We start from the raw sequence: 24823 nt of genomic DNA on the forward strand, positions 1-24823 counted from the left end.
GTTTAAACTGTTTTGCATTCACCACTGACCCCGTTTTAGTTTGAAACTCCGGGGTTTGTGTTGTAGCGTCCGATGACGTCGACTAGCCTAACTGCAGTGCCATCCAAAAATCCTCCGACAGTTGTACTTGTGAACAGTTTCACCTTTGGAGACATGAAGTTCAAGTTCCTTCTGATCTCCTGTATCCACGTTTAGTCGTAATTGTTTCGGTAAAATAGGCTGAAAGTGACAAAGACGTTTATTTCTCTCACAGTGAAATCTGACAACAAGGAGAAGCAGGAGAAGACAGAGACCCTGTCCGGTAAGACGGAGAAGATCGACACCTTTGACAAGAAAGAGAAAGAGGAGCAGCAGAAGAAAGACAACGGGTCGGACAAGAACCAGAAGTCCGAGAAGATCCTCAAAGACGAGGACAAGATGGAGAAGATGAACGCGGAGAAAAACAACAAGGCCAACGAGAAGGCGGAGAAGGTGGACAAGCCGGAGAAGACCGACAAAGACGAGAAGAAGGAGGAGGAGAAGAAACTGGCTGAGAAGAAAGAGGAGAAGGGAGGGAAAGGCAACGGCAATGGAAACGGCAACGGCAGCAAGACCCTGCCAAGCCCTGACAGCAAGAGCAAGGTGGGTCTCACACACACACACACACACACACACACACACACACACAGAATACTCAAACGCACTGCTGTCCAAACACATTTGCTGCATTACCGCTGGACACACTCTGGCGGTGGCAGGGTGTCCGGTGGTTACAGAAACAGTCCCGTCACCCAAAGGTCACAGTGCTGAACTCTGCCGGTGTGTAACTCAGACGCTGTGTCGCACCGTCCACTTTTATTCAACCTCCTCCTGTCGCAGTGTGAACACTTCACAGGAGAGCCGTGAGCCTACGACAGTCAGGAGGCAGAGGTCAAAGGTACAAATACATCGGTGCGCACTTCAGCCGAGGCCAAGCAATCCTACACGTCTGTCAGATCCAGTTATTATCTGCACTAAACTGTAGAAAGTCGTAGATCTCAACACCATAAATATGTGTATGTTTTGTTTTTACATCCATACATGGGGACTAACTCCTGATAGGGATGCCCCGATTGATCAGCCATGAAAAATACGTGATCGGTAGATTGGAATTAATGCTTCTAGTCACCAATCACCTTAAAACTGTCGCAGGACATCAGTCTCACAAGTCCATCACCGAGTCTCTGTCCATTTGTGTTGTGTGTTTTCTGTGTGAATGCGTCCCAATATCTGAGGCCAGATTTCCCCATCACCTATACTTTTAAACTGCTGCTCATATTAATTACATCTTAAGCTTATCAATTAATAATTACCAGCTCATGAGATCTTTAGATTGTTGATTCAATTCAATGATTTCGTCTCTGCTTTTTCTTTCTCTTCACTTTCTTTTACTGTTATTATCTTTTAACGCCATAATCACCAGGCTGACCTTGGTCCAGACAAACCAACCTCCACCAAACCACGCCCGTCATCTCTCTCCACCAATGGTGAGGCCACCTCGGCCAAACAGCCCTCCCCCTCTACAGCCTCGACCAATAAAAAAAGCCCTATACCGAAGGAGACCACACCCACCGCTGCCAAGCGACCACCAACACCTGCTGGCTCCACCAAGGTGAGTAAAATCCATAAAATATAATATACCATAACATAACATAGTATAGTATAATATATACAGTATATATGTGTATATATGTGTGTGTATATTAAGTTCATGTCTGCTGCTGAGATAATCACTGACCTGAATCTAATATTTGTTAATTTGTCTGAAGCTGAATTTAATGTTTATTTTGTTATTGAACAATAGTTTTGCCTCTATGAACATATCACACCACACTTATAATAATATATAAAAATGTAAACATGTCATTAATATATAAATGTAGCAGTGTAGTGTATGATAATTAAATTTGCAGATAAACAAACCTTTTAATTAGGAAACACTTAAGATAAATGTATTTTTACATGAAGCACTTGCCTTGTTTGGTTTTAAAAGCTCTTCATGGTCCGGTTTGTTTGTTTTTTCAGTCTGACAACATCAAAATCATCATTCCTTCTCCCGCTCTTGTTTTTTTGAAGACATCTGTCTGTCTGTCCCATTTCCGTCTCTGTCCCTTCTCTCTGTCCTCTTCAAATCTGACACACACGCTCACTTAGACTCAAGGATGAGCCGACTAGATTTTGGTAGTTGAAGGTCAAAGGTCAAGGTCACCGTGACCTCACAAAACACATTTTTGGCCATAACTCATGAGTTAATACACTTATCATGACACAATTTAACACAAAGGTCTAACAGGATGAAATCAGGCGACACTTCAGACCTCCGTCTTCACCGTCTTTGTTTCCAGTCTCTGTTTATATCATGGTCGCATGAACGGTGTTTGATAACGCAGTCTTTGCACAGCAGTAACAAACCTACAGTACATACAGACATTAACATAAATAGTCTTATAGACTGTCACCCACAGCTTATCTCTACTCTCGTCTGATTTCCAGACTCCAGAAAATGGTGAGAAACGCCCATCGGTTCCAAAGGCCACGCCCACACCACGTCCAGCTGCCAGTAAGAACGGCTCCTCTGCAACTGCTGCAAGCAAAACTGCAGGTACGTGTTCACATACACAACACACACACACACACACACACACACACACAGTGATACAGCTGGTATTTCCGCTCTGCTTTGGCTGGATCATAGTTGCCGCCAGTGCGCCGTGACATCAACAACAGGACCTGAACTCTCTACAGCGGCTGGAACAATGAGTCACAGTGTTGCCTGGCGCCGCTCCAGGCAACAGGCTAACTGACTGAATCGCTGCCATATGTTATACTTTATTGGATTGGAGTGCTGACTTTCGAAGGCACCAGACTGGTATTTTTATCACATCAGCAACAGGATCTCACCTCTCTAAGTGACGGAGCTGTGACTCAGTCTGAGCCCTGTTCAAACAGTCAAACAGATATTCTGCTTTTTGTACATTCAGCTCAGCACCCTCAGAGAATATGATTCATTCACCCAGTTCACAGTGAAGCGTTTTATCTACCGCAAGGTGCATATTTCATTTTAGTTTAGCACGAGTGAACTCTGTTATTTTTGCGACTGTTGCCCCGACGGCTGTTCAGTCCGATTTCATGATGAACTCGCCACATGATGGCAGCATTACGAACACCACTTCATCAACATGATGGACATCCTGTCACACCTCCGTAAACAGTGAAGTGACTCAATGTTGCTCAGACGGCAAGTGACACATTCTTCACCTCACCGGAAGCCCAAGAATCAAGAATATAGCCGAGCGATCGGGAACACGTAGCAAATCCTTTCTACAACTTTTATTTGAAAAATTATATGATGAAACGCTGATTCACAGCTGAGGCACATGTGGGCACAATAACTGGACAATAACAAGCTGATAATCCCACAGCCATAACATATAATCACATTATTTTATGATTTTTTTGGCTGGACTGCTCTGGTTTCCCAGCTGCTCGGGAACAGCAGGGAGGAGGAGGAGGAGCACTTCCAATACACTGAGCCTCGCCTCCATTACAGCAAATAAACTACTTTCATTCCATGTATCATTATTACTAAAGGAGGAAGAGGAATGACTAAACATAAGACACACAGAGCAGAGGGAGCAGGAGAGAGAGAAGTCTTCAGTAACGGGGCTTCGTACTAACGACTATGACCGACTCTACATATCAAACAGAGAGAGTCAGACATAAAGACCTGCCTCTAATAAAAGTCTGTGACTTTCTGGAGTTGAAGTAAATAAAGACTATAGTATTGTGGATCCCAGACGGAGGCTGTGAAAAATAAAGCCAGTCTATCTCTTCTAACTCTCTCGCTGCGTGATCATGTTACAGTAAAAAAACAGCTGAAATCACAGCTCAGTCTCTGACTTTAATTATGTGTTTGGTGATTTTGTCAAAACGACGTCACAGTTATAAAATCAGGATTTGACCAGAGGCGGTCCAGACATATACTAGGCTTAGACTTGGTCTTGTATTTTATTTTCCAGATGACTCACTTCTTTGTTTTTATGGTTTTATTGATCATGCTGGTGATGCTGCCTTTGGTTTATTTGCACCATAATACTAAGACACTTTAATTGTATTTGTGATTTGCTTGTTTTGACTCTGTTGCCTTATATGACCTGCATGTTTTACTCTGCTGCTTTGTGTAACGCACTGTGTAAAGTGGGTTTAGAAAAGTATAAATCTATAATATTATTATTGTGTTATTATAAAGTTGCCATAACTAACAAGTTATTAGCAAACAATTATATTATCACATCCAGCAGACACAGATGATAGCATTCATCTGGAGCCTTGTCCTTAGCTTTTTGCTACAAACAGCTAACTACAGCTGCTGGGAACAGGGTCGATGAGATCAGTCAGAAACAGTTAATGTGCTGTAAAACCAAAACCAGGAAATAAAAGAGGCTAAAAAGCCACAAAAACTTGACTTATTGTTCATATAAAAATTACTGATCAGTGGAGCTTTAAAGTCCATCTGAAAATAAATTAGATTTTTTTTTTGTCTGCTGCAGTATACATACATACATACATGCTTTTTTAAATCACTTGTCCTGTGAAATCGAAAGGGAAGTATTTGTGTTTTCTGTTTTTCTTTTCATAATTGTGCCCCTTTAGTTTTGCATGCATTTACCAAAATACTGTTCTGTGCCCGTCTATATTTTATTAAGCAGTAATGTCAGCGTTCTGTCACAGGCAGAGCAGACAGTCACACAGGGTCAGGCAGCATTATGTTACACAAGAGCCACAGACTGAACAGCAACCATTAGCTTTCATGCTAAAATCTACTTTAGAAGCTTAGTTTGCAAGTGAGCAAATAAAGATTGACTGGGGGAAAAGTGCAATGCTAGTGTCAGTTTGCAGAGAGAGAGAGAGAGAGAGAGAGCTAATTACATGCATCAAACAGCAAGTAAACATACCCGTAGCCTATATGCTAACAACACTGTTTGCCCATGAAATGTAACTACAGTTATTGCTTTGTCTGTCTGTTCCCAGGTGAGAGGACAAGGAGCATTGTGATTTTTAAAAAACACGTATACATTGTTTTTAAATTCGTTGATTTTAACATGCTCTGTCAAATTATGAGCAACGTTTACAAAAGCAAAGCCAGAGCAGTGAAACAGATGCTGCACACTGTAAATTTGATCTAAAAAAAGAAAATCTGGCTTTACACAGTTTTATTTTAAATAGAATACAACTCATCAACCGCTTTGTTTATAATCTGAACATATGGCAACAAAGCATGCTAGCACTGTTTCTCAGTCTGCAACACAGATTCTACAGCCGGTATTTGTCCAGAACTACCTGCGTGCTGATTCTTAGTTAAACAACAGAAGTGATAAAGTATTTGGTAAAGGCTACCGGTGTTTCATATTAGCGTTGTTGAGCTTGTGTGCTGTCTGTACCACACAGCTATCAAGAACGACAAGGCTGAGAGCAAGACGGGAGAGGCCAAGAAACCCAAGACTGCAGGTAACAAACAAAGACACATTTGTGCTGACATTTAAGAGAAGTATTATCATTATCTCAGGATTGTTCTCATGGGATCCTACAAATGTCACCAAAATGAAATAAAAGTTATGGACAAGGTTGTAAAAGCTGCTTAAGGCACCTCCAAGGGGACAATAAATATGCTGTAATTTTTTACTGCCCCATTACACAGTAGAAGCACATTATATTTAGACATGATGTACTGAGCAATAAGTTTACCTCAGTGATGAGTACGAAGATCACACAGTCCCCTTCTTTCCTCTTTACTAGATATAATATGTGGCTTGTTGATGATGCAATTGTACGGTCACTTTTTACCCCTTTGAACCGAGACATCTCATCTTTGCTAATAATCACTTTCCAAGAGAATTAGAAGTTATTGTGACAAGTTCGGCTTCCTTTCTCTGCAGCTCGTCCTCGCCCGGCCTCCACCACCACTCCTGGCACTCCGGCTGCCTCCACTAACGGTGACACCAGCACCAGCCACCGCCGCCGGGTCATCACCAAACCCCCCGTGCCCAAGCAGACCCCGATGGAGAAGAAGCCGGCAGTGCCCCGTGCTCATCGAACCCCCCGGCCTATCAACGCCCCAACACCGGACCTGAAGAACGTCCGCTCCAAGATCGGATCCATCGACAACATCAAGTACCAGCCTGGCGGAGGAAAGGTAGGACAAACCAGACAATACAAGGGAGCTCTGTGATTCGTGCAGAACGGCCACGTACCTGCTAATATTCCTCAATTGTTGCAGCATTGTATCAGCAATGATTTGGCACCAGTTAGTTTGCAATTCAAATACTTGCTATGTGCTGTACGTCATCATTACATGTGTTACTCGGTGTACTTCCTCTACACTTGGACCAGACTGTCAGAATAAATGTTAAAACGTTAACACTGTTTAACAGAAATAACAATTTCTTTAAGGACTATCGGCTCTTTAGTTTGCTAAGAAAAAAGGGATTACAGGCAGTTTTTGATTCTTGTTCTTCTGCACTGAGAAGTTCATCAATCATCTACTTCACGATAATGACATCTGACAAAATAATCACCATAATAATCAACCACAGGTTAATGACAACAGCTGCTGCATAATAACATATAAATGAGTGATGACAGAGAGCGGTAAGGGCGACAGAAAGAGGTCCTGAACTGACGACCACATCTGAGTGGGCTCACTGTGGAAGGTTTCAAATCCCTCCATTAAAACAAAGCAAAGAAAAAAAGTGAAGAGCACAAATAGTTGTATGTATTTCTATTTTATGAATGCAATTACTGTGTCACAGTTGCATGAAAAAACACATGTTAAAACTACAGTTTAGTTTCTTGTCTTCAATAACTTAACAAATTGTTTTTTACTTTGACTTAAATTTCCGACATCACATTCAAATCTCAACGTGGGAGGCGACCTGACAGCCGAATGGTTAGGTCCCGTACCACATGGAGTCCCCTGTTTGAGTCGTGGCTGCACGGACCGTTTGTATTTCCTGTCTCTCTCTACTGGTTCTATATAATAAAAGCATAAATGGCCAAAAAAATAATAATAAAGAAAAAATCTAAGTGAAGAGGTGTATTGTATTTCAGTGATGTCCAGCAGAGAGCAGCGTAGGCCTACCAACACTGAACGCAAAGCACTGTTGATTCCAATATGAAAAACAATTAACGGTCCAATCACAGCTTAGAAGTGGAACCGTGGGCCAGAGTTAACGTCACAATCTCTGACTTGACTTGACTTAAATGTACATTTAATGACAAACAGGCACTTTGCTCATTTCTGCAGCACATCTCAAGCTGACTAAAGTGCTGTACAACAGGACACAAAGAGAACACAGGCAGAAACATACCAATGACAACAAGGGACAAATACCAATGAATTATAGACATGACAACAGATTAAAAGATTAAAGGGCCAAACAGGCCAGCGTATAAAAATGTGTCTTTAGCTTAGATTTAAAAGCAGCGATGGAGGGAGCTGACTGCAGGGAATAAGGTCTGTGATATAAAATGGGGCCTGACCATTTAGAGCCTTGAAAGCAATCAGCAAGGTCTTAAATTGAATTCTACAATGGACAGGAAGCCAATGAAGGGAGGCTTGGACTGGGGGGGGGGGTGCTCTCACTTTTTCGGACCAGTCAACATCTGTGAAGCTGCATCTTGGATCGCCTGTGGACGAGCTGGGGGACGTCCTTAGTTGAATGGCTTTTTTCCATATAATGGAAATGCAGAATTGGCTTGAGTTTGGAAATGGTTCTTAACTGATAGTAACAGAAGAAGAAGAACAGAAGACTGAAGTCTTCTAATTTTATTCATTTATTCACACATTTTAGGCTGTTTTCCTGATGTGTCCTTTTATTTTATTCCCAATTTGTGGATTGTTTTCCTTTTAAATTCCCCACCTTTCATTTCCGGTTTTACCCACTTCAATACATCATTGTTCTTCATCTTTGTTTTCCCGTCTTTGGTGTTTCCTCATTGCAGATTTATTAGATTCACAATAGCATTTCCTCAGTTCCTGTCATTATTGTTTTACTTTTATTGTTTTTTTATTTATAACATAGTCATTTATTGCTCTGTGCGTGGAGGGGGATGATGGTGGGTGGGATTTTTATTTTTATTTTCTGTAAAGCACTTTGTGTTAGATTATTTGTATGAAAAGTGCCATACAAATTAGATCTGATTGATTGATTGTTTGATTAATACTCTGTAAACAACAATGCTCAAATTAGCATTTGTAATGAGTGATGAGTAGGAGAGGGAATATAATACCAGCATGCCAACATTCAAGCGGTTAACACACATCCTCTGCTCTTTATTTGACAAATGAAATGCCGACACCATAAAAACTCATATATGACTGAGCTCAGCACCGCGGACAGTGATTTCTTATATAACCTCACCTAACTGAAGAGAGGGCAGCTATACGTGTCTCTATTTATGCATTAGGTTTCCTTATTCCGTCCACTTTTTACTCTGTCATTTGTCTGTTGATTCGGTTCAACATCCAGCATTATCATTGTTGACCACGCCTAATGCTGCCATTTGTTTCCCTGTACCCCCCCCCACCATCCTAAAAGGTGCAGCCGCATTGAAAAACAGTTTCTGTGCATGTCAGCTATCCTTTTCCGTTGTGATGAAAGTGTGTTCATCGCTCAGACGCCTAGTTGTGCCGTCAGTGTTTGTGGCCATCTGTCTTTTGCGCTGACGCTTTGAATCACAAACGTCGCCTCTTCTCCTGCAGCTGTGCCGTGTGATTTAATGTGTCTGTCCGGTTCATCCTCTTTCCATCTCTGCTGTGTTGTCTGTCGTCCTCTCTGAGTTTACTGCATTATCATTACCAATGCATAAATGTGTAACTTCATAGCAGATCAAGGTTGAGGTCATTTGAAGAAGCAGCTTAATATTTGGCTTGTATTTTCTACATAGCAGTCAGACATGAAACTGGCACTTAATTTGTTCTTTCAGCCACTATTTTCATCTTTTTCTTTAATTCCTTTTAATTAATTCCTTCCTTTATCTTTCCATGTGTTTGCATGTTTTCACGGTTGCCTCTTCAGATCTTCAAATTTAATTTGTTTTCTTTAGCATTACATATTTCTGTCTGTTAGTCTGGAACTGCTTCATTTCAATCTCTGCTTTTCTGTGTTGATGTAAAGGTTCGTTGGAGGTGCAGATCTAAAATAAGTGCGCTTTCATCTCCTTTACTTTCCCTTAAAGCCCTTCTACCTGGTCACACTGGTAGCACAGGCTAACATACCGCAGTCACTGGCTGGGAGACATCATCTCCCCCTTATTTATCCAATGAAACGGCATGCTCGCTCCTTTTTTCCAATACTCTTTTTCATATTCACAGCGACTCCTCGCTTCCTCAACCTGTGTCACTTAGACATGATTACATGGCCAATTAAAGTTAGATCAGTGTGGAGAAGGAGCTGCTGCTTTCTCTCCAAAAGAACAGTCACCGGGGGGAAGTGTTGCAGAGTGTCTGGTTGTCGGCGTCACACTGACAAAAACAAAATGTTTGGTCACTATTCAGCCTCTCAGGTTCATGTGCTGCAGGTCTGGTCCTGCTGCGCCGCCTCACTTCGCGTTTCAGAGACGTGCTTGTCCTCTTTCCAGCAGTCTATCAGAGTGAAGCCACTAAACGCACACAAACACATCGCCACCGTGCATCATCGCAAGAGGCACTGACTCATTCAGACGCCAGTGATACTAATATTGACTTGTCTGTTATGTATTTTAATATTTTCCATTCAACAGCAGCTTATTGATCTAACAACCTTTCCATCCTCAGTGTTTTAGGGATTGGACTGGTGGTTGTGTGTCTGAACAACAGTAATGTGACATTTGATGTGTTTTTTCCTGGTTGTGTATTTATGCTGACACTCTTTTTGTGCTGACATTTGTTTGGTTCTTGTCACGAACACAGGACGAAATTGTCTCACATCTGCTCCATTTTACTGCCAATTAAATGGCTGTTATTATCCATCTCATGCAGTGTATCTGACATGTGTACACGTATGTTTAATCCACTTCCCCCTCCCCCATTTGACTGACACATTGTTAACTATTAAATGTAATTAGTGCGACTGCTGTCGATTATTTAAAATTATTCATACACCCACACATTGGGCTAAAGCTTGGTTCACTTTGCTTCTTTTTGATCCACGCAGTTATTTTCCATGCAGTCATATACTATGCTTCCCTTATGATTAGCTGTAGTAGCCCATAGACCCGTCTGATCGGTCCAGCCCTTCCCCCCGCCCTCGCTCCACCTGGTCGGCACCTCATTCCCACCGCTCCACCTGCTCTTCCACCCCGCTGTGTTGTGGCATGTGGTTTGTTGGAGGTTCTATTGACCAGGGGGTGGTTGTCTCCCCAGGTCTCCTCCACCCCGACCAAGACATCAGACCCCTGTGCCCCTGCGGCCAAGGCCAGAGTGAGTCCCCCTACCATCTACACCCTCACACCTCACACACTCCCACCTTCTCTCTGCAGTAACCACCCACACAGCCCATTCTACATCCACCCAGGACACACCACACCCTCTGCTGTGCCCTGTTAACACTACCTGAAAATATATACAGCTGACTACTTTTCATCATGAATATTATTATCAAACTGTTTTCTTCAAAGCAGAATGAAAGGGAGATTTTTTTTATGATGACCTAATATTTTAAATGAAATAAATAAATAAATAACCTTCTTGTGGGTATAATTGAATTTAACCGTTGGTGAACATTAGCCAGAGTTAGTTGTTTTAATTAATCATCGCTCGTTGACCTAACTGAGAGCTAGCCATAAGGGGCCGTACTCATGGATACGACAGTCAGATATGGTGTGTCCGAGTATTTCCCTGTTGACAGACTTTATAAAACAGATGTCTGTGAAACTGTCGACATTAATATCTTGAACTCTTTGTATTTCAAAAAATTAAAATAGCTGAGCTAAACTAGTAATGTCAGTTAAACAGCAACGTCTAGAAAACGTTGGCTACCATTAGCTACCATTAGCTATTGGTTAGCTCCTTTCATTCATTTAATGAAGGAAGAGATCAGGCACAAAGTCTTGATCATCTTTTTAAATGAATTTAAATTTAACGTGTCCATTTAAAGCTGCTGTACAAGCTGCTCCAGTCAGTACAAAGATGAATGTTAAAACAACCCAACAGAAAACACTATAGCAGCAGCGTCATGCGGTCGCAAAGACGTTCTCTCAGCCTGGGATAAAAAGGGGGAAAAATACAGATAAATACAGAAATATTGTTCATAGAAGTAAAAAACTAAATCTCCTCTGATGTGTTTTTACAGCTTAGCTCGACCTCTGCTTCTATACTTGCAAAATGCCTTTTGTATGTTGTGTGACAGATTCATAGGTCTCATATCATAATAGTCCATCTGAACTCCACGGTTTCTTCTAATTTATATTTTCATTTCCATAACACCTCAACATTTACATGCACTGAGCTTCATACACTGTTCAACACATTCAACCAAATCTCGCCATCGTCGTCGACTACACTTCTATATCCATCCAAACTCTCCAAAGGACACCGCAGTGGGGACTGATGACCCTGTTTTCTTAGATTTAATCATTGAACAAAATTAAATTAATTGATGTGGCAGCCATGTGTTCCTATGTTCTATCACTGAACATTGATTTTAGTGCAACTAAAGAATATTTCCAGTGATGTCACTCTGTAACAGACAAATCATACCTGTCTATGTGCTCCACTGCAAACCTTTACAATTATTCACTACACCGATAACAAATGAAGCTGCCACATGGCAAACACAAGAAGAACTAGCAAGTACATGATAGAAACAAATAATACATGCTACACGTAACCAAGTAGCTGTTCCTGGATTTGTTTACTTCCTGTGTGCTAGTTGTAGATGTATCCCCTGCGCCTGATGACATTACTGTAGTAGATACACATCAGTGGTTGCATGGACAAGCACATAGAAGGAACTTACCAGTGAAAATGTGTGTGTGAATTTGTAGTTGAAAACTTTCAGACTACATGAAATGCAGTCGTTTATTTCTGTCCTTCAGTTTCACCGTCTGCAGGTTTCACTGAGTTATTTTCCTTTTCTTGTTGTAACATGAGGAAACATGTGCAGTGTCCCCTTTAGTTGCCAGGATTCAAACTAGTCTTTATGGAACCTGAAGTGGCCTGATAAACCGCAGCCTTGCAGCTACTTTAGGACTATTGAAATTAATTAGGATGTTTACAATGGGCTGTTAGAAAGAGAAAACAGAGAGAGGAGCCTGTTTACAGGCTACTGCTGAGTGTTTGTGTGTATGTTTGTGTGTGTGTGTGTGTGTGTGTGTGTGTGTGTGTGTGTGTGTGTGTGTGTGTGCGCGTGTGCGCGTGTGTGTGTGTGCGTGTGTGCGTGCGTGTGCATGTGCTCACGCATTAAGCGTATTAGCGCTAACTGTTTAGTGAGTCATCCTTTGCTGGTGCTACCTGCGTCATCATGCCGTTTTCATCCTGGAGAAGGAGACTAAGACAGAAACAGAGATAATGCAGGAAGGTGTCGTCTGCTGCAGAGCTTTTTACACAAACAACCACAGAGGCAGTCGAATCGGCGGGCTGGGTGAAGGTTGGGGGTTTACTCCCCTGATTATCTATACCAAAGATAACAAAAGAATGGTTTTCAATTCACAGATTATTTCTTTGACCAATATCTCTCCAAAACTGAAGCAGACAGTTTTGCTTTAATGAGATACAGACATCCTGGCCAACTCAATCATGCAACAGCTACTGTGCTTTTGTGTTTTAGTCATTGTTCTTACAACTGTGGGAGTGGCTGCAGGCTGTTGAAAGTGAACCTGAACTACCTTAAAGGTCCCATATCATATAAAGCTAGATGTCTGTGTGTTGTTTGATTATAAAGCAGGTCTAGGTTCTATATTAATACTGTGAAAGTATCAAAGCACTCAGTCCACAGAGAAATGCACACAGCCTGTATTCAGAAACTGAGCCTTAAAACCAGCTGTAGCTGGCTTTTGTAACTTTGTGATGTCACAACAAAGTAGTCACTGCCCTCAGCCACGCCCCAAGCCCCGCCCACCTGGACCCACCATCCAACTTTGCAGGATTTGGTTTCTCTGAGTGTTTTACCTGAAATCTGCTATATTTTTATTAAGTCACTCAGAAAACAGTCAGCCAATCAGAAGAGAGGCTCAGAGCTTCCTCTCTTCTGATTGGCTCACCAACCTGTTGTTACTAGAGCTCCAGAGAGAAGCCTGAGAGAGGAGATGTAAAACTACATTTAGATTGTTTTTGGTTCTTAAAACCACAAACTAAATTAAAAGAAGAGTGAAATATGAGACCTTTAAAGTTGGTCTGTATTAGTTGCTTGCAGCAGCTTCTGTGCTTACAGCAGCATGTGTTAAGACAAAATCAGACTGTCCGGCGTTAAATTCTGTTGCATGTTCTCTGTCTCATCTTTTAGTGTTTGTCCTGCGCTTGTTTAGTTTCAGTTAATTCCGTTTATGGAAGCGCTCTGTTGTTATTTAGTCAGTATCCTTCCTCTTCTTTTGGTAAATCAACATTGATTTCTGTAACAATTCACAAACGTTTCCTTTAAGAATCTGTCCCACTAGCTGCACCCTCATTTTGGAACCACTTTTATTTATTTATTTTGTTATTATTCATGCACTGATTAAATTATGACATAATCCAATCACTGAACTCATGTGTAGGAAGAATCATTTGATTTGAATGACAGAATTCCTTCCATACTGACAGCACAAAGCTACTGTTTCCTGTTAACTTGAGCTGCCAGCTGATCTGCTCTTTTCTGCTGCTCGTGTCTGTCACACCTTTCTTTCTTTCTTTCTTTCGTTTTCTTTCTTTCTTTCTTTCTCGCTCATCTGTGTGTCTGCCTGCCTGTCTTTAGGTTCAGATAGTGCACAAAAAGTTGGACTTCAGCCATGTCACGTCTCGCTGTGGCTCCAAGGACAATATCAAACATGTCCCTGGAGGTGGCAATGTAAGTACTGCTGGAGCTGGAAGCAGACTCTGGTTAGGGCGGATGCTTATCACAGTTTATGCAAATGTAGCCTCATTTGGACCGTCTTGCTCAAACCTGTGAAATAAATCTCTTCCTTTTTTTTAACCCCATGTACGTAACCACAGAGAAATCAGACTGGTCACAAATGGATAAAAGAGGAATTTGCCTCCTTGATGTGTAAATTTGATTCACCATGACTGGATGCAAATGTTATCACTGACACCACATTTGGCTGGATTTACGCAGAAACAAAGATCTGATGCCTTCGTCACATGGATGTGACTTTTATTTGACTGTTGTAAAAGGCATTCTTCAAACAATCATGAAAAGATCTGATATTTATTGATAAGAAATCAAATCAGTCTGATTTAAAGTCAGAGTACTGCATCCATAAATCTGGTGCTATACTTACCTGGACGCCTGCACACAAGGAAATCTAATTTGAGTGTTATCTGTCAGAGCAAGAGGCCGACTGGAGTTCAACTATAACAATTTAGAAAGGCTTTTCATCACATATTGTTTTCAGTAACAAGCACATGAATGGCTCCCACTGTTTGCATTATGGATTTATTTTACTTTAAGTGAACTTACCACAGGTCTTTCTTCTACCTACCCTTCCAGATGTTGTTCCCATCTGCTCTGAACACTTGCTGCACTATCATGCTCCATCTCTGGGCTGCTCTCACAATAACCACTTTGCTGTCTGTTGTTAATTAAACAAAATGCAAAAGGTTTTTCCTCCGAGGAGCGAAAAATTGACGGTGTCTATGTGTAAATAAATGGAAAATGATCATGCGATTATGTTTGATCATGCTGCAATACCAAACTTCACATTTCCTATTATTGGTCCCAAAGAATGTGAAAGATTGGAAGTGGATTAACATGCACACAAATAACTTCATATATTTGCTCCATACTGTATGTGGAGCATCCATATTTTGTACGGCATATTCCACATAAAAATACAATGCAAATACAAGGTATTTCTATAGTACAGTTACAGAATGTAATCAGATGAACACATTATAAAATTGAACCAATATTCAAAATTTCTTTGTTTCTTTAAGTTGTTTTTGGTGTTACTTCAGTCTGAAACATCATCATCAAATATTTATGTTTATGTAATAAAAGCGGGTCATTAATATTTTAACCTCTAATATCAGTGTGTCTAATATCAGTCATGCAATCAGACTTAATGATGGTTTGTTTGTGAATAACATTTTAATAGCACTGAGGGTCTTTGAGGTCCTCCCGTTAGTTCTCCTGTCTGTTGTCAAATATATAAATCAGGTTGACCTTATCACGCACTGTGAGGACGGTCAGGAAGGAAGGTTTTAAAATCCATTAGTGCCAGCAGCTGTCAGACTACTCAGGATTACTCCCTGTGATCCTGAGCACACGCTCTCATGACAACGGTCTAACAGCTGCCCCGCTCCCATCCTCCACTTACAGCCCGTCCCGATGTATCTGCATAAATGCTGCATCATTTACAGGCCTAACAAAACAAAAAAAAAAAGTCACCTTCACTGAGAACAGAACAGGTCAAAGTAGGGAATCAAGCATGGTAGGTATGGTAGGTTTGTTTGTTGTATGTCATTCTCCCACATTTTACTGTACAGAATGTCGTCCTCTCTGTAAGTGCACCAGGTGCATAATGATGGATGACTGTGATTTTCTCAGGTGGATTACGTGGACATTGAAGGAGAACAGTAGTTTCATTGTACTGAATGTGACGTCGATATGAGTTAAAAAATAAAGAGGCTACATTTTGATCTCTCCTTTTCCACAGGTGCAGATCCTGAGCAAGAAGGTGGATGTGAGCAAGGTGACCTCCAAGTGCGGCTCCAAGGACAACATCAAACACAAGCCAGGTTGGACTTCAAGAACTCCTCTTTTCCCCTCTATTTCCCTCCCTTCAAACTCTATTCTATTCTTTTCTATTCTCTCTTTTTTTTTTTTACCCCAGGTGGTGGTGATGTGAAGATCGAGTCCCATAAGCTTAATATCAAGGCGAAGTCTAAGATTGGATCCATGGACAATGTGGGGCCGGGCAGCACACAGACCAACGGACACAAGGTCGAACTTAAACACAGTCATTAATATCAGCAGCTCATAGACAGTTAACGTCTCTGGTCCTGCTGACTCATTGTGCTGTTACCCACCAACACCACTAGATGGTGTGGTGGCATGAGAGTAGTACACTTTAGAAAACATGGTGTCCTTTGTGTGTGTGTGTGTGTGTGTGTGTGTGTGTGTGTGTGTGTGTGTGTGTGTGTGCGCGTGTGCGCGCGTGTGTGCGTGCGTGCGTGCGTGCGTGTGTGTGTATGTGTGTGCGTGCGTGTGTCTATATTTGGCAACAGGATGAGAAAGCAGAGGAGAAGACATCTTCACCCCCAAGTGGCGCTCCAACAGGACCAGCAGGTGTTGCTAAGGCAACAGCACCAGGAGCTGTTGCTAAGGAGAATGGGGTGAAGGAGTCCACACCCACTCCCTTTGGGGGAGATGGACTGAGGGAGCCCCTTAGCATAGACAAGCGCATCACTGAGACAAGTGGGTGTTAATACATACACACACACACATACACACACACACTGTTATTGTAGCCAGCTGAACATTTGCTAAGCCCCGCCCCCTTTACCTAGTTAGATTTCCGTTTGGCTGCTGATTGGTCGACTGAACGTGCTGCTGCTCTCCACCACTCATTGAAAAAGAGAACCACAACTCTATGAGAGAAACATTAGCAGCTCTCTCTCAAGAGACGTTAAAGTCTGCCCACAACAGTCGCCAGATCTGTTGCTAGGCACTGTTTTAAAGGGGTCTTAAAGGGATAGTTCTGGTCAGTGTATTATCTGCAGTAGATTCAAATTGGCAATCTTTGGCATAATACAGTGCGTGCGCAGTGCGTAGGAATACTGGAGTTCAAAGGTTGAGAAAATGAAGTGCCAAAGCAAAGGGCTGTTTGACAGTAAGATGAAGCGGTGAACATATTCAAAATATACTGTGCACTCAGCCCCACGTCAAATAACCCAAACTCTCACTTCAAAAATCACCAATTCCAGCAAAATAACTTGCTAACTTGCTAAGTTGGCAACACCGGACAGGCCTGTCGTTGTTAGTTACGGTTGCTAAGCTGTGAGTGGACAATTGACACAAATAAGTAGATATCGTGCATGCATGCATGTGTACACCTGATTTCTGCTACATGTCTGAGGGGGTGCGGTGGTAAAAATAGCAGACGCTTTGCCACGAAATTAAATTATGAAGAGACCTAGAGAGTAAAGATTAGCCGGTCTTATGGGATAGATCCATCTCTGTCTCTGCAGCTGGCCTCCAGACTCAGAGTTCAGAGAGGCAACAGACTCCTGCCACCTGATGCGGTCGCCAGATTCGACCTAATTGATGGATGCGCTGAAGTGCTAATACAATTTAAAAAAAAAAAAAAAAACAGGAATGTTGTATAGTTTGTCTCAATTCACATGAACCTGTGCCAGAGAGTAACAGGCCATTAGAAACCGTCTGGAAATTTCCAACTGTCTTTCTTTCTCTCCTTTTTCTCGCCTTCTTTCTGTCTTTCTTTTCACCTCTCTTTTCTTAATCCAGTTTTTTCCCCATCCACAGATTGAGTCCCAGTGACCTGTAGATTTTGGTGGGACATGCATGGCGCTCGCCGACCTGCCAATCAACAGACCAACCAACCTACCACAGCGCAGTCACTTCCCTCCGGCCCTTCATCTCGCCCACCGCTGCACCAAACTGAACGATCGCCTCTCAGTGTTTCTCTCGGGTCTGCTTGCCGGCTTCCTGCTACCAACCCTGACCTTTGACCTCTCGACATCCTCGGGTTGACCTTTGGCCTTGCCTATAACAGAGAAGAGCACTTGCTGTTTGTCTGTGTTTCTCTGTGTGGGGTTCCACCAGCTTCATGGCTGATAAAATTCCCTTGTAAGCACTGATTTAGAGGACACCATCCCCAAATCTAACAACCCCAACGCAATAAACCCACTCTCATAGTCCATGCTGTATTGACTATATTGAGCATAGCCAGGTTTTTCATAGAATAATCACTGTTTAAACACATGTACTTGTGGCCCAAACACCCTCACAACTCACAACTTTACTCTGGTCCAGCTTTCACAGTTCAAAACCACTTACATCTTTCAACCTCAACCTATGCTAATGCTACTTTTTGCCCCACCTCCATTCCCGGCCCGTGCCCATTTAGCCCTAGACCACACTAACCAGCTGAGGGCTTGGCAGCCAGCAGCGGGGCAAAGACTGTCAAGTCTGCTTTAGATCAACACATTCCAGCCTCCCAGCCAACCAGCAATCATGTCCAAATCTACAGTATCCCCAGCACTGCACAGTGTGTCACTATAGATCATTCAAATATTATCGCCTATTACTTCTCTTATCGTATCATTTCACCAGTTTGTCTCCTTCACATTTATTATAATAATGCTTATGCAGAGTAGAGTAGATACAGCTGAAGACATTTGGATCTAGATCTAAAGGCGGATTTCAAAGTCAGTGCAGAAAGTGATGGGACGTCAGATAATTCCTATGGTATGTTTCAAAAAAAGATGCATTCATTGACAGTGACTTTAAAGGCTATAATAAAGCAGATGTGTTTGTGATTAGTGCATGATAATCATCAAGGAAGGCGTAGAGTGATTGGGGATCTCTTTTGCTTCTCTAAGTAGCCTTATAAGGATTTGGCGCTGATCACAGGTATTTGATATTGAAGTTGAGATTTTTTAAAGTTAAGATGACAGTGTTTGACCTTGGAGGAGTGAACACAAATTCAGGCTGAGGGAGTGATTCTGAACAGGAGTATTTAACACTGTATGATGAGTGTTAAATCTTGCAGTTAAACTGCGGAGCTGCTGCACCTTTTAGTCAAGTAATGTGAAAGCATTAATGCAATATATAAAATATATAATATCGTATGTAGCACTTTTCTTCTTGCAGACAGTGTTAACCATCATGTCACAAGCTGCTGTTTAAAGGCCAGAGCTCAACACCACTTAAAAATGGTGAAATCTAATGGCAAAAATCACTTAATTTCAATGGAATCACCACAATTAGTGGTTTCTCTCACGGGGGTGAAGTGAAATGGTGCAGATTTTTCACCTTCAGTGAAACTTTGGTGAAGCCTCAAATTTGCACCACTGGCCAGTAGAAAGCCTCTAAACAGTGCTGACATTTGAGGGATCAGAAAGCAGAGGAGTCCAAAATGGCAAAAGCAATTTTTTTAAATCCATTTTTATTTAAACCCCTCCTCTCAGAGTATAAGCTGCTCTACAGAAGAGGTATGGTCTGCAGATACTTACGACAGCGGAGTCGATAGCACTCATACTTTTGTCTAGACTTTTGTCCAGTTAGCAAATGTGCTAACAAGCTTGCTATCTGTTAGCAAGCTTGTTAGCTCGTAGAGCTTTTTTTTCCTCTTCAATCACTTTTTATTGAATGAAGTGATGCACAGTCTTGACACAAAATGCCAGGGAGGTGTAAACAGCACAGTTCAGACAAGATAAAAGAAAGCTCAGACGGCTGTTGTGAGTGACTGGCACTAGCATGCTCTCTGCTTGCTAGGCTGTAACTGGTTACTGGCCGGCAGTACAGTCGTTTACCAACTAGCCCTGTGATTAGGCTCTACACCTCCAAGCCTCTAGAACCAGATATTTCAGGAGGAGGAATTTTTTTTGTGCCACTTTCTGGTTTGACAGGTCAGGACAGGTAACACAATATGTTAAACATTTGTTCAGACATCAGGGTATACCAGTATAACTCTTTGATTTACATCATTCCTGGTCACATGGTCTTAGCACAAGTCCACAAACTACTGTGGACATTTCAGCGCTGCAGCCTCTTTCAGTTCGGGTTGATGAAAGTATTTTAAAAAATGACAACAAAGCACCTTATACTACAGACCTATGTCAGTGTAACATTTACAAACCCCTAACCTTTATCTCTAAAGAAGTTCACACACTCATATGCCATAAACTTTGGGGGCATTAAAACATTTAGTCTTTTCAGTATGTCTATTTCTGCCACAGCACAGACAACCCCGTTCTCCCTCATCATAATACTTTGGTTCCTATACTGTCTAATCTCTCTGAGAGCAATACAGTGATACCAAACCTCCCATGCATCCGTCAGTCCCACTCATACCCCTGAACTCCTCTGTGAGGGCTCCCAGCAGTCCCCCTGAGCAGCGTCTAGCATTTACAGTCCACATGTGGCTATTACAGACAGACAGACGGACAGACAGACAGCACCTTCCTCCTCTCGCGCATGTGGCATTTCCTGGTCCTTTGATTCGTCCCGGTGGAGAGGGGTGGGGCTGCAGAGCCACACCCTCTTTGAAGTCCTCCCACTAGCCGGTGCGTCGTAGAATCCTCTCTGTGAAACCTGCTAACTTTCTTCACACAAACACACATACAAATAAGCACAGATCTATACAGGAAAGCACACACATGCTTGTCGGTGTGCATGCACACATATACACACGCACACATACACACAAACAGAAATCAGCACATATACACAAATACAGTATGATACAAACACAAATCAGCACCCAAAAATGCTGCTCATACAAGCATTTCTCTGTTGTAGAATGAAACCAACTCTTTATTGTGTTTTGGTGGTCTATGCTGATATCGTTAAAACAATGATGAGCTGTGTTGGTGTGTTGTTCCTGTCATAGTCATTGTCGGACATTTGCATCATAGGCTCACCTCGTCCTGCCTCATTCTTGTCTACTTCCTCTCCCAGTGTTCCACTCCAACTCTCTGACAGCAATACAGTGATCTTAGTTGGGAACGCTCCCTGTTGCCCGTGCATACACACAAGGGACAGACAGACAGTGAACGACTGCAGAGGTTAACAGGGTGGGAGAGCAGCAAGATCACCTGCAGGACGAGCTGTCAGTTTAAGAGAGTAATGTTGTTACATTCATGGCAAGTCTGAAGTTGGACTATTCCTTGCAACTTTTAAGTGATTTACTGATTTATTTTCTAGTAGAACCTGCTGAGAACTGCTACCAGGCCATTCGAGGTGACTACTGCACAGCAGTTTCTAAATAGATGGACGTAAATAGCTTTATAAACACTGTTTTTTTCTGTTTTTTATTTTTACTTTTTAGTTTAGCATTATCTTGTTTTTTTTGTATGATATCACTGGGTACACAAAAATATTAGAAATAAATTTCTAAATATCAAAGTTTTCTAAAATTCCGAAAGAAAAACATATTATTAAAAATGATTCTACTACACTGGAAGCAGCTCTGAAATGCCATGAATGCAGCAGGATTTCAGTAAGAACCGAGAAAGGCCTGTAAATACTGCAGCTGGGACCATCCAGAGGTTTTTGAAGTTGTCTTTCTAAGTGAACAAGTCTGTCCTTGGCAAATAGAGATCCACATTTTAAGTGATAGGACTCATAGCACACTCATTTTTAAAGAAAATCTAAGTCAATGGTTGATGAGAAATAAGCCTAAAGTTGTAGGGAATGTTATTTTTGCTCAGTTTCCATGATTGTTAAATGTCTTAAATGATCTACTATGGAGAAAAGAGATGACTCTTTTTTTTTTTTTTTTTTTAGCTTGTATTATTTTAAGAAGTCACCTAAATTGAGTTTTTTCCATTTTAGATTCTACGAAAACAACACTGTGATGTGACTTTGATTCACAGACCAGGAGCATTGTTATGTGTCGCGCCAGTAAAATGAGTAGAAGCAGCCATGTTAAAGGAGACGACGCTGTCTCCTTTAGAGCTCACTGTAATTCTGTGCATTAAGCATTAGAGGCTGGGATGGTGAACTATGAAGGATTAGTGACATGTTTGTGGCGTGTTGCTGTACTTGTCAGATGTGTGAACTGTTACTACTGCATCCATCCTGTAGAGAGTGTTGCTTAGCCTCTGGAAACACTGATAGTCCAGCTCTGAGACTGACTGAGAAACCTATAACATCACCATTAGAGAAGCTGCTGTAGTGTTACATGCTGTTCTCATGTAAACTAGCTTTGATGGCCACACTATATTATTGTGTCTGGAACCCTAAATGCTATTGAAACCATATGAACTATGTACAGTTCCCCTTAAGACTCAAAAGTCTTGTGCACTTTGAACACAGTCTTGTTCATTTCTTGAAGTGATATAAAAGTTGCTCATATTTAATATTGTACTGTTCCTCCGAATCATTCCCATGAGTTGCCTAAAAGTAGAACTATGTCACATGACATATGTGGATCATATGTGAAAACCTCAGTTGAAGAGTATGCTACCATGTGACGGGATGAGTTGGAAGTTGTGTATCCTGGGTGACACATCGGTGCCCCTTTATCTTGGTCAGCTTAATGGATTTTAGTGGTACTTTGGTTATCTGTGTTGTGCTATTAGCTATAATGGTTTAACACTGAAATCTCCATCGATCTCCGCCCTCATGTCGTTCCTGTCACCATTCACTGGTTCTTACTTTCTGGCCAAGCTTCAAAGTCACATTTACCAACGTGGGCAAGTTTCCGTAAGGGTTAAGGAACTTGGCCATGAGAGGAGTGGCATCAAGACTACCTCTGGTACAACGTCTTAAATGTCATGAATGAATTTCAGTCCTTAAGCATATGGTATGTTAAGTAATTATAAGTGATTATCATTCCACTAAAAAACTGAAAACAAGAACTTGCAGAAATGTAATTTTATTGAGATGCATCTAAATCTATGAGGTTTATTCCACAACCTATAAAACGGATAAAAATGATGCACTTTCTGACAGATTTCTTTTTGCCAGATAGGAGTTTTTGAAATGGATATTGCTAACGATAAAGATTATGATTCTGTTTTATAGTTTCTGAATCTACAAGTCATAGAAAAATAAATTCCAGATAAGGGTAACATTTTTGGATAATTATGTGCGATTAAAGGGAAATTAAAATAGAATTTTTTTTTGTTTATTTCCTTATATTTTTGTCATAAAAAAGTTGCATTACCTATACTTAATAAATATTTCAAAGTTGTTTAGAAGGGCTTTTTAAAATTTTATTAGTCAGACAGTGGAAAGCTGATAGAAAATGAGGTGGGTGATTACACGTAACAAACGTCCCTGGTCAGCGTTGTATAAAAAGATTTATTGTAACTTTACATTAGAGCCCATGTCGACTTCAGCCATTATAAGTTTATAACAGATATATTGGCATCAGTGTATTTATTGGCCAATAAGTAAGGAGGAATTGTTTTGCTTAAACAACAAACCAATTTAGAAACAGACAAAATAATTTATCCTGCTCAGTGCATATCTTGGTCAGAACCAAATTTAAGGGTTCAGTATGAAAAATGTTTACGTTATGTGTTTATGTGCAAAAATGTATATTAGCCAATACATCTTTATCAAATTTTAAAGAATCCATATTGGTATTGCTTCAGTAATCTAATATCAGTCAGTCCATACTTTATATACTGTATGCTAAAGCAGTAGCATATGGAGCTATCCAATAGAGGTAATTCTTCCCTTTATATAGGAAAGAATAGAAAGGCCACCTATTGCTTAAAGTGAAGCTTCAATATAATCTCAGAGGAAATTATTTAGATTGATGCTTTTGGATTCAGTAGTAACCAGTATACAGTAGTTACGTAGGTGAAGGATGAAGTTAATGTTGAAGCTTTGCAGCTTGGACAAAATGACATAACCAGATTCACTCAGATATCCGTTCCATTAACTGTTTGATTCCCCAGTTGTAACGTTCGAATACCACCTTTCCACTAGTCTCTCACACTGTCCCTTGTATTTACAGCGCATTCAGAAATTTGCTAAAAATTTATAAAATTCTGTTTTCACTTTGTCATTATGGGCTATTAAGTGCAGAGTTATGAGGGGAAATAATTTTAAATGATTATGAGATAAGGCTGCAACATTACAAAATGTGAAAAAAGTGAAAGGGGTCTGAATACTTTCTGAATGCACTGTAGTCACAACCATGTTTTTATCATTTCAGAAGTGACTCAAATAAATGAAAATCAAACAAAAAAAAGAAAAAACTGACTTCCTAACAGGGTGGATGTTGACAGATGAGCTTTAACGTTCATGAACCTGTTACTGTTAAGGTTAATAATTGTATTATTTTAAGATTGAAAGCTTAAAAAAAAAAAAAAAGGAAAAGTGTACTTTTTCTTTTTTTCAGAGTCTGCCTTTTTTCCGCCAAGAAAAGGGCTGCTGAAGTTTCAAGAATGTTTTCAAAATGTATAAAAGATGCAAGATTATGAATTCATGTATGAGGTTTGTCTCTGTTCTGTTTTAGAAGATAGATCACATATGGAAACGCTATTTACCAGATTCAAATTGACGAGCAGGAAGGGAGGCAGTGTGTGTCATGTTTGGTATGGTGGCATATAGATATTTGACTAATGGAGGCATCACAGGGAGAAAACCTGGAATCACAGGTTTTCAGATTTAGTTGGCAAACTTCATAAAAACAGAAATAAAGAGTCGGGTTGGTTTCCACTTTAGTTTGAAATGCACTACATATGACACCTGACACACACTGGTCAGCCCTGTCTTCCGCCTACAGCCACCCCCAGTTAGACTAACAGTAACGAGACTTAGTCTTTCGGCATGTGGTAGAAAGTAATGTTCCGTATTAGACAGCTCCTATATAGACACCTTGACATACCTACCAACACAGGGCTGAATTAAGGGAAGTCTTTGACCAAATTATTTGATCAGTGTCAATAACATAGGATAAAATTAATGAAAAAAATTTTGACCTA

The 24823-nt window shown here is 41.0% G+C and overlaps 1 protein-coding gene across 1 annotated transcript in view; it reads left to right on the forward strand.

The window, feature by feature from the left end:
- The window catches only part of LOC111223806 (microtubule-associated protein 4-like), a 79318-nt gene extending 59981 nt beyond the window's left edge, over window positions 1-19337 (forward strand). The window contains exons 6-15 of the mRNA XM_022748083.1: window positions 254-621; window positions 1442-1630; window positions 2512-2620; window positions 5467-5526; window positions 5955-6211; window positions 10421-10477; window positions 15850-15931; window positions 16027-16136; window positions 16421-16610; window positions 17679-19337. Of these exons, the coding sequence (XP_022603804.1) occupies window positions 254-621; window positions 1442-1630; window positions 2512-2620; window positions 5467-5526; window positions 5955-6211; window positions 10421-10477; window positions 15850-15931; window positions 16027-16136; window positions 16421-16610; window positions 17679-17683 (1427 nt within the window). The 3' untranslated portion in view covers window positions 17684-19337. The remainder of the gene's footprint in view (window positions 1-253; window positions 622-1441; window positions 1631-2511; window positions 2621-5466; window positions 5527-5954; window positions 6212-10420; window positions 10478-15849; window positions 15932-16026; window positions 16137-16420; window positions 16611-17678) is intronic.
- Window positions 19338-24823: the final 5486 nt, after the last annotated feature.

Source organism: Seriola dumerili, unplaced genomic scaffold (assembly GCF_002260705.1).
Source record: "Seriola dumerili isolate Sdu_G_001 unplaced genomic scaffold, Sdu_1.0 BDQW01000116.1, whole genome shotgun sequence".
NCBI classification, from domain to species: Eukaryota; Metazoa; Chordata; class Actinopteri; order Carangiformes; family Carangidae; genus Seriola; species Seriola dumerili.